The following is a 16,904-nucleotide window of genomic DNA, read 5'->3' on the forward strand; positions in this document are numbered from 1 at the left end:
CTACCACACTATAAATCTTAGTAATATGACTAAAAAGTTTTTAAAAGCTGTGTTAAACATCTAAATTTATGAATGATATAATAAAATGTCAATTTATCAGAATGCTGGAACAAAATAAGTACAATCTTTTGATAGAGTACAAGATTAGTGAGACAACAAAGTTGAAAGTTTCTCTGTTTGTAATTGAAATGTAGTTTGTAAAATCAGACAGGTTCATCTTTTCATCCACTGCATTAGATTATAATTAAATATATTTATATTTGCACCTTTTCGTATTTCCTTCGGGATTCTGTTTCAAATTAGTGCCCATAATATTGAAAACATTTCTTCAGGAGGTATTTATTTTGTTATGGAATGGAAAGCTGAAATTGATCTCAAATCTGGACTTACTGTTATACCTAAAGGATTCTTATGGAATGGAAAGCTGAAATTGATATCAGATTGGGACTTACTGTTATACCTAAGGGATTCTTATGGAATGGAAAGCTGAAATTGATATCAAATTGGGACTTGCTGTTATACCTAAGGGATTCTTATGGAATGGAAAGCTGAAATTGATATCATATTGGGACTTACTGTTATACCTAAAGGATTCTTATGGAATGGAAAGCTGAAATTGATATCAGATTGGGACTTACTGTTATACCTAAGGGATTCTTATGGAATGGAAAGCTGAAATTGATATCATATTGGGATTTACTGTTATACCTAAAGGATTCTTATGGAATGGAAAGCTGAAATTGATATCAGATTGGGACTTACTGTTATACCTAAGGGATTCTTATGGAATGGAAAGCTGAAATTGATATCAGATTGGGACTTACTGTTATACCTAGAGGATTCTTATGGAATGGAAAACTGAAATTGATATCAAATTGGGACTTACTGTTATACCTAAGGGATTCTTATGGAATGGAAAGCTGAAATTGATATCATATTGGGACTTAACTGTTATACCTAAGGGATTCTTATGGAGTGGAAAGCTGAAATTGATATCAAATTGGGACATAACTATTATGACTTACTGTTATACCCAAGGGATTCTTATGGAATGGAAAGCTGAAATTGATATCAAATTGGTACTTACTGTTACACCTAAGGTATTATGGAATGGAAAGCTGAAATTGATCTCAAATCTGGACTTGCTGTTATACCCAAGGGATACTTATGGAGTGGAAAGCTGAAATTGATATCAAATTGGGACATACTGTTATACCTAAGGGATTCGTATGGAGTGGAAAGCTGGAATTGATATCAAATTGGGACTTACTGTTGCACCTAAGGGATGTTTTCATATTAGCCACTTTGATGACTATACAGGATGTAAGATTTGCATTAATTTCTTTTTTTGGCAAATCAGACACCACTTGAAGGCTTTTGACGAAAACCCAGACTTCAGTATGACCATCCATTTAACAGAATGACTGATAATCAGGTTTTTAATATGTTCATCATGGCAGCCATACTGGATGTCTGCTGAGCAGTTTTATCATTTAGGAACAAAAAACAACAAATTTATCTCCCTAGAATACAAAGTGAAAATTTATAATTTAACTTGTAGTATTGTGAATTTAATCCCAATAGTCCTAAAATGATGAGCACTTTGTTTCCAGTGAATAATAATTTTAATAAATAATTCCACCAAAATCAAATCCTGAAGATGTTATGTGGTAGTTTGCCTATTGTTACATTCATCTGATTTAATTTATATTTTAATTTTATTGATTGTTTGTCAGCTGTAATTTTTTTCTCTATTATATGATATTATAATATAATCTTGTTTACGTGATTTGGAATTTTTTTCAGAAAATAGTTTGACATTGACTCTTAAGTTGTAAACACCTAAGGCTAACCTAGCTGCTGGCCTTTATTCAAAATTAGTTACAGCCACTTAAACAACATACCTGTCAACTCTTACAATTTTGCAGTAAGTCTTATGAAAATTACCCATAAAATACCGCCTTATCGGCATAAAAGCAGAAACTACAGAAAAATGATCATTGCTGAAAAATCTGGAAAATTTGTTCATCCATGTTTGATTTGGATCCGGGTTTCATATTAGAAGAAGTAAATTTGGTCAGGGAACCAGACTAACTTTACAGCAGCACATAAGATGCTTTAAACTGCACCCATTTATTTATGCAAAGCGTCTGCGTGATCAAACTGTTGATCAGAGAATTTTTTTCACAAATGGTGTCCAGCAAGCGATGCCTATTTAAGACGAAAGGGAAATTAAGCCTGTTGAAAGTGTGAATAAGCAACACATAAAAATAAAAAGGAATATTCAGATTCTTGTGAATAAAAGCCAGAAGGGACACAATAAAAATAAATATTCAGATTCTTGTGAATAAAAGCCAGAAGGGACACAGTTATGTTTATTGGACATCACATTCCAATTTGAGTATGACTCGTTGCGGGAAATATGATTGCCATCGTCATGTGAAATGGAGAGTTTTTTCCCAGGAATTACGTCAAGTTGAGAGCAACAAACCATTGAGCAGCATAGGGTTTGGAACAAAAATGTACTGGTGGTAAATACAGTATATGTGTACTTTTCAAACTTTAAGTTAAACGTAATGTTTATCGTCGCTGCATCTTTTCGAAAACCTAACCTCTTTATTACATTTTCCAGCTTTACAATAGCAATTTTTGATATTTTGTTACACCTTACTGAAAACTGGTCAAACTTACGGAACAATAATCAACTGCCTTACTGAGATGGACTCAACAGGGTTGGCAGGTCTGGAACAAGTTCATTTTTATTTTTGGTGTGGGAATAATAAGGGTGAGATCGAGACTGTATTGGATACGTGATCCTAGAAATGTAAATAGTTTTAGTGAAATAAACAACTTTTTAAAAATTATTTATTCATAGAATAAAATGATTGGTCTTTTTCAAGATCATATTGTGGCTATGTGAATTTTATATGTAAACAGCCTCCATTTTGCAGTTCTAGGGTTTCTGAAATTGCGCATTAGTTTGTTTTAATAGTGATGCTTAGAGAGAGAGATCTCAGTCTAGGCATTTTCTCTACAGTGGAAAGTGTCTGTTGTGTCATTTGGATTTTTTATTGAAATTATTTGGATTCTAAAAGATGATTTTTTTTCTCTCTCTGGAATTATTTTAGTGCTCATACATATTGTTGAAAAAAGACACTTTGTATTTTTAAAAAAATTGGATTTCCAACACCAGTTTTATTTATTGTTTCTACAAGGAGCTGTAGACAACAGCATTGTATAGGATACAGCATACGTCATCACCTTCCATATTGGATTTTTTGTCGGAACTCGAACTTGAATTCATTATAACTTTTATTTGTGGATTATTCTTGGGTTATTTTTGGATTTGATTGTTAAAACCGTGAGGTCTTGTTTTTCCATTTTTACAGGGTTTTTTCAGGGAATTAATTATTTTTAAAATTTTTCAAAGCTTGTTGTTTTCACTCTTTCTCATCTCCGGTTATCATCATTTAGAGAATGATCGACATTGGTGTTATTGCCTGTATCTAGTAAATAATAAAATAAAATATCAAATGTATAGATGGGATAAATGGAGATCTGAGCAGAAATGTCGAACAGAAGAATGTGATCCCAGTATGCAGGATATAACAATTTAATCAATAATGTAATGCATTCAGCGTTATGTCCTTCATACAGTAGCATGCTCTTTTTAAAGGAGACCAGAAACAAAAAATTTCCTTTTATGTATGTAATTCTCAACAAATTTTTAATTGGACTGTGATGTTTCTAAATTAAATATCGTAGGCGGGTAGTGATTATATTTCGCGGAAGATACCACGATTCCGTAAATTGCTGAGCTTTTCCAAGCTTTGATGAGACGACAGATCACGTGGTCCCGTGACGCAATACTAGCCAGTCGTCAAATACAAACATATACATGACAGGAGGAGACCAGATTTGGGTTGCTAATTCAAAAGTTGAATATGCTTCCGAGTTATGCTCATAACTATATATGTTGAATTGTGTGTTAACAATGTTTTTAAGACCTGACAGCAGAAAAGTACAACAGTAAGAAGATGCTCATATTTCATATTTTGGAATTTTTAAAAAAAGCAATGTAATCTTTAAATAAATACTTATACATCGTGTGTTTGCAAAAATGTGATAAGAATTAAGTGATGGTGCCCAATGTAAAAATAAAAATTTACCAAAATGCAATTAATTCATTTAAGCAGGATGCGGTTCAATCGTATTATATGTAAATGACATATTCATTACCTACCCCCCAACACACACACACCACCACCACCACCACCGAAGGTATAATATCTTGTAAATATATATTCCACACTGAAACGCTGAGAGATAATTACTGAATTCTGGGCGAAGAGACTAGAACGGGGACAGACTTGTGTGTGAAACAATATCCATTACCTTGGAGGTGTAAAAGGCATTGAAAACGGTTTTCATCGGTCGAAAATTAAGCATTAGTCACACACACACAAATAAATCTGCAAAGCAGAAATCATATGTAATTAATTTAAACATTAAGAAGCTTCAGTCTTATGATTCAAACATGGTGTATCTTACATGCAGGTTACGGATAGCGTATTGACAAATCTGATAGTATATACATGTCTGGTATAAATAGTATACCAGTGTGTACTGTACTAGTTAGTGCTGAAAGAATTTTTTTAGGCCCACGCCCAGGGTTGGTGACTTAAATAAACTCACTAGCCCTGACTGAAATTCCACAAGCCCGGACAGTTCATACCTGTCAACTCTCAAGCCAGGAGAAAAACCCTCCGATTTTAGGGGTATTTCCACACCTACCTCCCGATCTCGTACTATCTCCAGAGTTTTCGCAGAGAACTCCCTATTATTATAATATGTCTGCCAATTTTCATTTCTCAGAAGAAGAAAAAAACCCCACATAAATAGATAAAACATATACAATCCACAGATGCCGTATTCTATTTTATCATTTGTAAATATTGTAGTGACGACATAAAAAATATCGAAACATGACCGTGTCAGGGTTTAGAATCTTATTTTTAGCAAAGCTTCCATTTGATTAAAATCAGATCTCAATTTCACCTAGGACAGAGGTGATTTGATTTCGATTGTGCCGTGTTAAGGTATGTATGTCAACATCTTGAAAATACATTTACTCATTTCATCAGTGCGATCAAAGTTTCCGCAGGCAAACAAATTTTCCTCGACAAACCCAACGGGCACCTAACTTTTAATACAGGATGGGCCCGAACTAAAATTAGAGGGGCCCCGGGTGTTGGGCTATCACATTTTTAGCACTGCTGGTGTAGATAAAAGATCTGTGAATTGACTGTTGCATTTTTGTGGTCACTTACTCGGCTTTCTGCTTATTTTCATAACTCACACGTTTAACACTTTTCCCAGGATTTAAAATATCCAACAGTATGTCTGGAATAGCGACATCTTTTTAGTCTACGCCAAACATTTATGTATCCTAGAGCTGTATTTTATTTAAGGATCGTTCTCGTAACATTCCTTTAGAAATGTAATGATCAGAGAGTGATGTATGGTGATGCTTTGAAATCGACTCACTTGTAATAATGTACCTATACTTTCTTTATGCCTTTATCTTTGGAAAAGAAAAAAAAAAAATGTTGTCCACAGGCTTTTCTTAATGTGCTATTACAGCCGTAAGCAATGCAAAACGACATTTTCTTTTACTCTGGCAACTCCCAGTCGGGATGCTGGAGTCGCTACTATGACATCACACCCCGAAAGTAACCAAATAGGCGCGGAAATTTTGCATACGAGGTCACGGAAATTCAGCTCCTAGAAGATATGCCAGTATTTGAATATTGGCATTACGGTCGCAGATGATACTTCAGAATCAGGTTTTCTTCAATAGTGCTTTTATTATTATTCTGTATTTCCATTGGTTTCTGGTCTCCTTTAAATATCATTTCCCTTTTGTATTACATTTATTTGTTTATTTCTGTATTGTTTTTGTATTTGTTTATTGTATTTAAATTAGTAACTGAAGCAGAAGGCTTGATACCGTGAGTAGTCATTGAAAATTTAAAACTGGTCATTGAAAAGTCATTGAATTTCAGCTCTCCTGATCTGTATGAACCCTGTTTATTGATGGAAGTGGAGACATAACTACAAAATAGCAAACAGTCAGTTCGCCATTATGGTTATATAAACAAAATGAAGTTATTCATGACATTCGATTTAAGGTTCCAGAAATGATATCTTCCATTAAGATGACAGAGTATTTCTAGAAAATGGTAATTGCGACCTAGGCCCAAATGAAGGGTTATATAAACTCATTTACCTGAAAAATTACTCATTCATACTTTAACATCTGTGGTGGAATAAGTCCTGTGCTGTGTTCAGTTTTTAGTTTGGGTGGATTTATTTATTTATATTATTCTCTGGAATTACAAAGTGATCAGTGATACTTCTGCAATCAAATCATTAAATTAGATTTATAGTGAATTTAGTCAAGTGTGTGATTTGGATTTTTAATGTAGCTTTAACAATTTTCCAGTCATATTGCTGTGATGACTGCAGTATGACAGTTCATAGTGATATCTAGTACTGGGGCATAATGCTACAGACATGTAGCATGATGTCCCACTCAGTCAAATTATTATGATACCGGACTGACCAGTCCTAACACTAACCTCATAATACTGAGCGCCAAGCGAGCAGCTGCTATTACTATTTTTATAAGTCTTAGTATGACAGCTGGGCTTAGAACCTGCAGACACTATAACCACTTAGGCCACCAGAGCGGTGAGAATGAATTTAGTCAATGACATTTTGGATCATACTTTATAAAGAAGTGAAAAGACTGATTATAAATTGCCACATTTCGTACCATTGGCACACCAGAGACAATTAAAGGTACATCAACACCTTCAGTATTAGATTTTATTTGAAAATATAGGGAATTTAATTGGAAATTTATATATGTGCTACATGTGATTTTGTTTTCTAATTTTCACTTTGAGTTCAAGGGAAATAAATTATTTGCAGAACTTTACGAGATTTGCTGGATTTTGTTCTTTTTGTTTATTTTTTTTATAAAGACTACATGCTATGGACATGTATAGTATGTATGGTGGTTGACCAAAAGACGTCTTTCCCTTTCTCTCTTTTTAAGGCCAGTAAAAATCATTTTTCTGAGCATAACAATGCAGGGGTGGGGTGGGTGCATGGAGCGTGGTTTATGAGTTTTAAAAGAAAAGAAAATTGGTGCCAGACATACAGACTTGCCAGTTCTAATGATTTTTCTGTAATTCTTAAGAAAATATCACTAAAATTATGTTCTGGAAATTTTTTTAATGGTTCTTTCCGGATCCGTATTTCATATTAGATTCTGTTTTTGGTTTCGGAGTTTCATCTTAGACTGAGTGGATATTGGTTGGGAACCAGACTAACCGTACATTGGTACCTCAGATGCTTTAAACCGGCCTATTTTGTTTGTGAGAAGCATGCGTCTGATATAGACTTCTGTTTTTCGTTTTGTCATCCGGTCATCTGAAAATGTCTTCCAAACAAAAATGCGTCAAAGGTGGAGAGGACAACCAGCCTCGTGAAGAGCTGAAACATTGGTCGCAAAAGTATAAAACAGATTACTCTGATACTTGGTCATGCTTAGAAAAAGGTATAAAAAAAGGTGTCCATTACATTTATTGCATGTTATGTCATGTTGACTTGAACATTTCCCACAGTTGGCGCACAGGGGCTCGTTACAAACAAAATCAAGGAATGGGGGGTTCTAACCTGTAATAATATAAAACAAGGGAAGACACCGGTCAGCACCCCTTGGTAGTTCCAACACTGCTAGTTTGTTCTAATTGCGTCTGCTAATTTCCAACTTAGGCCAGTCATAATCAAGAATAGTTCAATTTTCAAAACAGTCTGACACACTTTGTTCATTTTGTGATATAATGGAGAAAATGCAATAACTGTTCACTAATCTTGACGTCTGGACAACAGGCCAACTAGAAGTGCAATTTTGCATTCGGACAGTCTTGGATTTCACCAATGACTGAAAGGTAAGATCCTAACAAACTCGAGTGCGCAATTGAGCGCTAAATACGAGCAGACAATAGCAAAGAAAAAAATGGACAATTGTATTGTGCCATGGTAAAAATAGATTAGTAGCGTAGATACTGCTAATTATCTAAATGTATAATTATATTCAGTATTTTATACACACTCGAGTTTGTTTGGATCTTACCTTGAACCAGACTTCCAGCTGACAAGACTATTTCATATTGTAAAGAAATGTACATACAGTGAGGTATTTATACAAAGACAGTTTGTGCAATGTAGGCATTCAGTTCGTCCCATTGAGAGCACTTCGCACGTGTAGCATCGGATGAACTGAACTCAGTATTTCAAAATACGACACAGTAAACATAAATCACCCTTGGGTGTTGTTGTACACAAAAAAACGAAACCCAAGTACATGTATTCAATAAATAAGAGTTTAGTTCCATGATAATTATATTGATGAATAAATTAATTAAACTGAAAGAATAGTTTTCAGCATAATTAGGCCAAAATAATTACCGAAAACTGGATGACAGAGTTCAAATTCTAACAATGATTAAATATTGATAAAGTCTCAATACAATTATATTTGAAATGTTTGTTATTATTTTATACATTGTTCTTTCAACTGATTATGGACAGAAAATGCGATTTTGCAATGTATGTTATTACAAGTTGTCAATTTTGTAAAGCTACTTTTGTCTGTATTCAACACAACATAACAAAGGTACACAAAGCCAGAAAAAGTCACATTCGGAAGGTGTATGTATGTTGCAATATCAGATTGATGTATAAATCAACCAAACCAAAAGATGAGGGTTATACACGTGTCCCATTAATAGACCGCAAATTGGGAGATTAATTAATTTGGATAAGAACAAAGTCAGACAAAATCATACTTGAAATGTTTTGTATTTTTATGAGTTACTTGGGTAAACTATGGAAATAAAATGGCATATCTTTAAGTACGTATTATTGAATTATCAAACATTTTGGCAAACTCAGCAAGTGTGGCGATATTTTATAAAGCATAACAAAGGCACACACATCCTGATAAACTTGTAAATAAAATGTTTAGTTTTAAAATATATATATTTCAAAAATTGTCGACAGAAACGGCTATTTTTCACACAGGGACACAATGTCATAAAATGGCAGGTTGAATTTTCTTATTTGTTAATTCTACTCTTTCTCCTTTTATGTTACAGTGAAACATCCTCATGCCCATGTATAAAAATACTTAATTACCTTAAGTGTTGGGGGAAAAAATTACAGGATGACGATGGGTAAATACATGGCAATTACTTAAAATATTAAAAAATATATAGTGTTGATACAAAATTTATATGAATAAATTTAACAGAACTAGAAAATGTTTGCTTTGTCTATGATCATTATTTTTGTAATTTTCTAATTAACTGAGTACAAGGATAGAAACGTTTTCAAACTTACAATACTGGAAATTATTTATTATTGATATAAAATTTATGGCTTATGGTAGTGAAGTGCTACTGTATTCCATTAACAAGCGTCAACGCCTGTTGCAGTCACAAGTAGGTGAGTAGGATTATGATACCTTTAACTCAGTTAACACATTTATATTATGCCATTGTATGACATTGTGTGCCTGTGTGAAAAATAACCAGTTATGTCGATTGTTTATCATATACAGACATTTCAAAATAATAACGTTCCAGTTAATCATATACAGACATTAATCAAATACAGACATTTTAAAATAATAAACATTCCAATTAATCATATACAGACATTTTAAAATAATAAACATTCCAATTAATCATATACAGACATTTTAAAATAATAAACATTCCAATTAATCATATACAGACATTTTAAAATAATAAACATTCCAATTAATCATATACAGACATTTTAAAATAATAAACATTCCAATTAATCATATACAGACATTTTAAAATAATAAACATTCCAATTAATCATATACAGACATTTTAAAATAATAAACATTCCAATTGATCATATACAAACATTTTAAAATAATAAACATTCCAATTAATCATATACAGACATTTTAATATAATAAACATTCCAATTGATCATATACAAACATTTTAAAATAGTAAACATTCCAGTTAAGACCTTTTCAGGCTCTGTATGCCTTTTTGAGATGCAGTGAAGTTGGAATTTGTCTCCCAGTTCCCAGTCATTCATTATTATGTGCATAGTAAATTCAACATTTTTCATTTGTAATTTATGCGGCAATTACACCATTTAGCAATAGTACACATTTTTGTATGACTTTGTCAGGCAGTTTATGCCTTTCTTCTGAAACATCAAAAGGTTTGTTGAATTTGTCAAACTGTTTAAAGAATCAGTCAAAAGAACAGTTTTTAAAATAACAAACATTTCAAATGTTTTTTTGTTCTTCTCAGACTATATCATTATTTGTAATTATGTTGAAACTAGGCCTTTTCTGTTTGGTTAATTTATTTGTCAATATAATTTACAATATACATTGTTCGAATATGACTTTGCACGATTCGGTCAGGCTTTATACTATTGGGACATTGAAATACGGCATTTTCTTTCGATAGTTATTCAAATGAACAATTTATCAAATAATAAACATTTTACATATGATTTTCTTATTATTCAACTTCGAACTTTGCCTCCAAATTTTATTTGGTTATTTAATTCGGCATAATTATGTTGATAACTAATCCTTCAGTTTGGTTAATTTATTTGTCAATATAATTTACAATATAAATACACTTACCTAATATGATTTTTATGACTCTGTAAGGCATTGTGATCAGGATATATTGAAAAATTGCATTTTCTTTCGATAAAAGTTAAATAATAATAATATGGAGGATGAATTTGTCTCAAAACACTTTGACATAAAGGCAAATAATAAATAGAGTGTATTCCTGTTTTGAAACTTGCAATCTGCTTCTTTGATATGGCTCTGTATATTTATTCCAGTACAGGTGATTTCATATAGCTCTATATATTTATTCAAGTACAGGTGATTTCATAAAGCTCTATATATTTATTCAAGTACAGGTGATTTCATAAAGCTCTATATATTTATTCCAGTACAGGTGATTTCATATAGCTGTATATATTTATTCCAGTACAGGTAAGTTCATATAGCTCTATATATTCACTCCATTACAGGTGATTTGATATGGTCTTCAGGTTTATTCCATTACTGGTGATTTGATATGGCCCTTTATGTGTATTCCATTAAAGTTGATTCGATATGGCCCTATATGTTTATTCCATTACAGTTAATTCGATATGGCCTTTATGTTTATTCCATTACAGGTGATTTGATATGGCCCTTTATGTTTATTCCATTACAATTGATTTGTTATGGCTCTTTCTGTTTATTCCATTACAGTTGATTTGATATGGCCCTATATGTTTATTCCATTTCAGGTGATTTGTTATGGCTCTTTATGTTTATTCCATTACAGTTGATTCAATATGGCTCATTATGCTTATTCCATTACAGTCCTCCCAGCAGAAATTCGTAGAATGGATGAAAAATCTAAGCTGCTGTTTAAGGAAGCGCTGAAAAAAGGAGAAGAAAAGATTTACAATATTCGAGTCATGGTTGTCGGCCATGGTGGTGTGGGTAAGACGACCCTGATTAAGAGGCTTCTGGGAAAGAAAGTCAATATTAAGGAAAGATGTGCAACAGAAGGCATTGATGTCGACATGCACTGTTGTGATGTGTCTGTGGAAACATTTGAATGGAAAGTGCGACAGACAGGTATATGACACCTCATAAATGAATGGTCATACTAACATGGAGGTTTTGCTGCTCAATTTCTTATGCTATCTAGTTGGTCATAAATGAAAATTGTGCCTTTCTGACATGGAATATAGTCAAAATGGAACCCTCTTGAAAACTTGGTTTAATTGCTACTTAACAAGGGTGGAAGTGTTGGCAATAGATTATGAATTATGATATAAAAATAAAGCTTTGAGTTTTATATAAATCTGTCATTGAGTGATTCAATGCTATTTGAAACAGCTTAGTTCCTTAAAGTACTAGTATTCGAGGTCAATTAAAATTGGCAAAAAGACGAAGTTTGATTTATTCCTTTCATTTGTTAATTTTCAAAGATACTATTATAATACTGGACAGCATCACTACTTTACATGTAGACATTCATACATCATTTGTATCTTTCAAAAAACACAACATTTACATACTTGCATGCAAACATACATACAGACAGACATACATACATACATACATACTGAGGACTTTGTATAGTGCCTAATCTTTAAAAGCTGTAAGCGCATTACAACATTAGACAACACCTATAAGATAAAAAAGCATATAATGATATGATTACAAAAACAAACACCATGACATTAGAAAACATAAAAAACATGCTGTGAATATTTAAGGTAGGAAACATTAGGTCCTTAAGTTTGTTCTTCCAGTAAAAAAAAGTGAGTTTTGAGAGCCCTCTTGAATGTGATTACTGTGTCTTTGTGTCTAAGTTCAGTGGGCATTCATTTCACGTTGCTGGGCCCTGGTATACAAAAGAACGCTGTCCATATGACTTTGTTTTCATTGTGGGAATAATGAGTATATACAATTGTCAGAAGAGGAGTGTATGTATCTTGCTGGTATATAAACATGGCTGAGGTCGGATAGGTATGTTGGACTGCTCTGTCAGTGAAACGTAGCACAGAGAACACATTTTGTGTTTAATTCTGGATCGCACGGATAGCCAGTGTAGGATACTTAGCAGCAGGGAGGTGTGCTATGATCGTGGTACTCTAAGTATGATCCGAGTAGCTGTGTTTTGAACTTTCTGAAGTTTCTGGAGCAGATACTGAGATGAACCAGACAGAATTTAGTTACACTAGTCCATTCTTGAAAGTACTAATGAACACACAAGTGTTTTAGTGGCATCAGCTGAAAGATATTTGCTAATGGAGCTGCTGCGTCTCAGCTCAGTATATACAGCCTTGCATATGTGCATGACATGTTGGTGCATTGTGAGAGTACTGTCCAGGGTAACACCTAGGTTTTTTACTGATTGTGTGAATTTAATGTTGGTTGTTGTTGTTGTAGAGTTTAATGCCATTTTTCAGCACATGATAGGCTATACATGGCAGCCAGTATTAATGGTGGAGGAAGAACCTGGAAAGAACCACCGACCCACGAGAAGCTACTGGCAAGCTTTCTCACATACCCACATTAGCCGAATCCGAGACTCGAACGCATGCAGACAGAGGTGAGATGGCGGTGATCCATAACGGAGAATGCTTTAGACCTCTCAGCCACTCGGGGCCCCCGAATTTAATGTTGGTGTTGCTGATATTTATTGTTTGAGGTAAAGAATGTGAATGAGAAAGTCTTTGTGATGTGATCAGAATGTCCACACTTTCATTATTATTCATCTGCAGCTTGTTACATGTCATCCATGATTTCACATCAGAAATTCACCTCTCTACACCTTGGATGGTAGCATCAACTTCAGCTGGGTGGCTAGATTTGTATATTTGCATGTCATCAGCATACAATTGGTGATCTATGACAATTGAGAGAAACTGAGTGTATCAAATGAAGAGAACAGGTCCAAGAACAGACCCCTGTAGAACACCACACACATACATACATACATACATACATAGCATTATTGTGAGGCCTAAAATGGCTACAGTACATTGAAGGATTGATTTTCACAAGACAGTTCTTGTACATTGATGTCTTTATCGAGGTGTATTGGCTTACAGTACATAGGTGTCTTTATGGATATTTGTATAGGCTTACAGTACATTGATGTCTTTATGGAGGTGTACAGGCATACACTACATAGATAGCTTTATGGAGGTGTATGGGCTTACAGTACATTGATGTCTTTATGGGGGTGTATTGGCTTACAGTACATAAATGTCTTTATGGAGGTGTACAGGCTTACAGTACATGGATGTCTTTAAGGAGGTGTACAGGCTTACGGTACATAGATGTCTTTATGGAGGTGTATTGGCTTACAGTACATTGATGTCTTTATGGAGGTGTATGGGCTTACAATACATAGATGTCTTTATCGAGTTGTATTGGCTTACAATACATAGATGTCTTTATGGAGGTGTATTGGCTTACAGTACATTGATGTCTTCATGGAGGTGTACAGGCTTACAGTACATTGATGTCTTTATGGAGTTGTATTGGCTTACAGTACATAGATGTCTTTATGGAGGTTTATTGGCTTACAATACATACATGAATTTATGGAGGTATAATTCCATTTTTTTATGAATTGATTGCATTTTCTATGTTTTGATTGGATGTAAACGGTCATGTGATACTGATCTGGAATATTTTACACATTGATTAATTCTGCAGACTACTTTTGTTTCCCTGTTTCCAGATCATTTGATGTGACGTTTTATATGTACCAACGCCTTACACCCTAATAATAACAACAACAAGATCCCACACTACCACTTCTGTGATTTCTGATAAAAAATGACAAGCCACAGATTAAAATAGACCATTAGAAGTGAAAACAACATAATTCCACAGACCTTCATGTACTCCAATACTTGCCTCATTTGCTGAAGAAGGATTTTGGCAGGCTTTAGAAGCCAATCTTCGGAAAATATTGCATTTCACCTCGACAACATGTTACAGTAGCGATTATTGAAGGTCAGGGCCATATGTCAAGGGATATCACTAATATGGACCCGATTTTGTTTTTGAAAGATCGAAATGTGTAGAACATAACGACATTGCTATAACAACACGTCATACGCAAGCGTAATTTTCGAAAAAAGGGAATATTCATGGTTTAACCGCAACAACCATTTTTTATATCTTAAAGTAATGGTCATAGCAATATATCGAAGGCATGCCCCGCTATGACATGCTACCCCGTATCACTTTATAAAGAATCAATGAATCTTGGCTAGCGAAGATAGGGTTATGTATTCTATTGCAGTTAAGAGGCTAATGAAAGAAAACTTCCATGTACCTAAAAGTGAATGTTTAGTTGATTAAATGTGTTGATCAGATGTTAGGAAGGAAGTAAACTGGAATTATCAGGATTAAATGATCATGGCTTGGTATTTATCAATGTGTAAATTTTACCTAAACACTCACAAAGTTAACATAAAGTCCTTCGGACTTTATTTACTTTGTGAGTGATTAGGTAAAATTTACACCTCGATAAATTCGGACTTTATGTTAACTTTGTGAGTGATTAGGTGAAACTTATACATCGATAAACACCCAACCACGATCATTTAATCCTATAGTACAAGAGCATCTACATGATTTATTCAGTCTTTATTTGACACTTTTTATTTTTCACATACTCAAATAGGTCAAGCCAAGATACAAAGGCACATGGATAGAACCTTCCTTTCTTTCTTAATATTTTCTCATTTTGCTATCAACGAATCTCGATATTTTCAGCGTAGGATTGGGAAAGTCTTTTATAGATGTATAAGATTGATCCAAAGGATGATATAAATAAGAGGTCATCCGAAAACTGGCAAGTGATTGGGAGGGTGATATTGTTTATAACTTTATGAGTATTCCTGGATGGTGTGGTGTAACCTTTTTTTTAAAAAGAGACGCCATTCAGGCTTCTCAGTAGACGTGTATGATCATATTTGACAGAATTTAAATTTGAACCATTTCTGACTCATGGAAATTACATGTGCATTTTATGATGCATGTAATTTCGGACATGTGGAAATTGCTTCCTGTGCATTTTTATGATGCATGTGATTTCTGACAAATGGAAATTTCAACCTGAGCATTTGTAGGAAACATGTTGATTTCTGACACATGGAAATTCCTTTCTGTGAATTTTTATGATTGTGATTTCGGACACATGGAAATTCGAACCTGCGCATTTTTAGGATGCATGTTCCTTTCTGACACTTGGAAATTCCTTCCTGTGCATTTTTATGATGAATGTGATTTCTGACACATTGCAATTCCAACCTGTGCATATTTAGGATGCATGTTGATTTCTGACACATGGGAATTCCAGCCTTTGCATTTTTAGGATGCGTGTTGATTTGGACACTAGTCTTAGTCATAATTACCTTTGATTCTTAGACTGGCACAAGTTTCTAACGAGCATGCGCTTATCCATAACAAATCCCTGGTTGCTATAGACTACTGTTTACACTTTTTTGGCCAATAATATCACATCTATACAGATCAATATGAACTGGGCAGAGCTAACAGTTCAGAGATGACACACTTGGGTGGGCATACCTGAATCAAAATTAGATTGAGATTTTCTTTGTTCTTAATAATATATGTAACTCGGGTTGTAATCTTTAGAGTTTCAGGCTAAATGTAGGATGTTTATCAGGGTGTTAGAGTAACAAGGAGAACAAAGGTGGTAATGTCATTCCAATCTTTTTTTTATATTATTGGCTGACCTTTGATGCAGGTGGTATCACAGGGACTCGTATCAATGAGTATAATTTACCAACAAATTATAGATGTGCTATATAATCCTGATGAGACTAAGTTAGGGATCAGCGCTGATATTTCAAGATAAACTTCATGTAGCATAACAAATTTGATACTAATGTTTATCTCACACATTCAGCTTTGTACGCCTACAAAAAAGGTTTCAAAATATATTTTTAAGGACACTTTTTCCATGCTACTATTTGACATAGCCATAATTGCATCCGTATATTATTCATGTGATATGAGCTAAATGGAATAATTTCCCCTCATTGGTCAGCCAATAAGGGGGGCAGCATACAATTCAGTGCACTCATTATCACATATATTGTGTAGTACTACAATGTAAGACGTATCACATTATACCTTTCTTTTGGTACGTCTTACTGCCTAAATAATGGTCTTGTGTAGAGTGTTCCCAGGTCAA

General features: G+C 33.8%; 1 protein-coding gene across 6 annotated transcripts in view; it reads left to right on the plus strand.

Moving 5' to 3' along the window:
* LOC149791115 (uncharacterized) overlaps nt 1–16,904 on the plus strand; it is a 125,165-nt gene that overhangs the window by 34,727 nt on the left and 73,534 nt on the right. For all 6 annotated transcript variants that reach the window (XM_089973025.1, XM_089973026.1, XM_089973031.1 and 3 more), the window contains one exon: nt 11,525–11,785. In XM_089973025.1, coding sequence (XP_089829151.1) covers nt 11,525–11,785 — 261 coding nt within the window. The remainder of the gene's footprint in view (nt 1–11,524; nt 11,786–16,904) is intronic.

This window comes from Sinohyriopsis cumingii, chromosome 10, assembly GCF_028554795.1.
Source record: "Sinohyriopsis cumingii isolate HCF-2022 chromosome 10, ASM2855479v2, whole genome shotgun sequence".
Lineage (NCBI taxonomy): Eukaryota > Metazoa > Mollusca > Bivalvia > Unionida > Unionidae > Sinohyriopsis > Sinohyriopsis cumingii.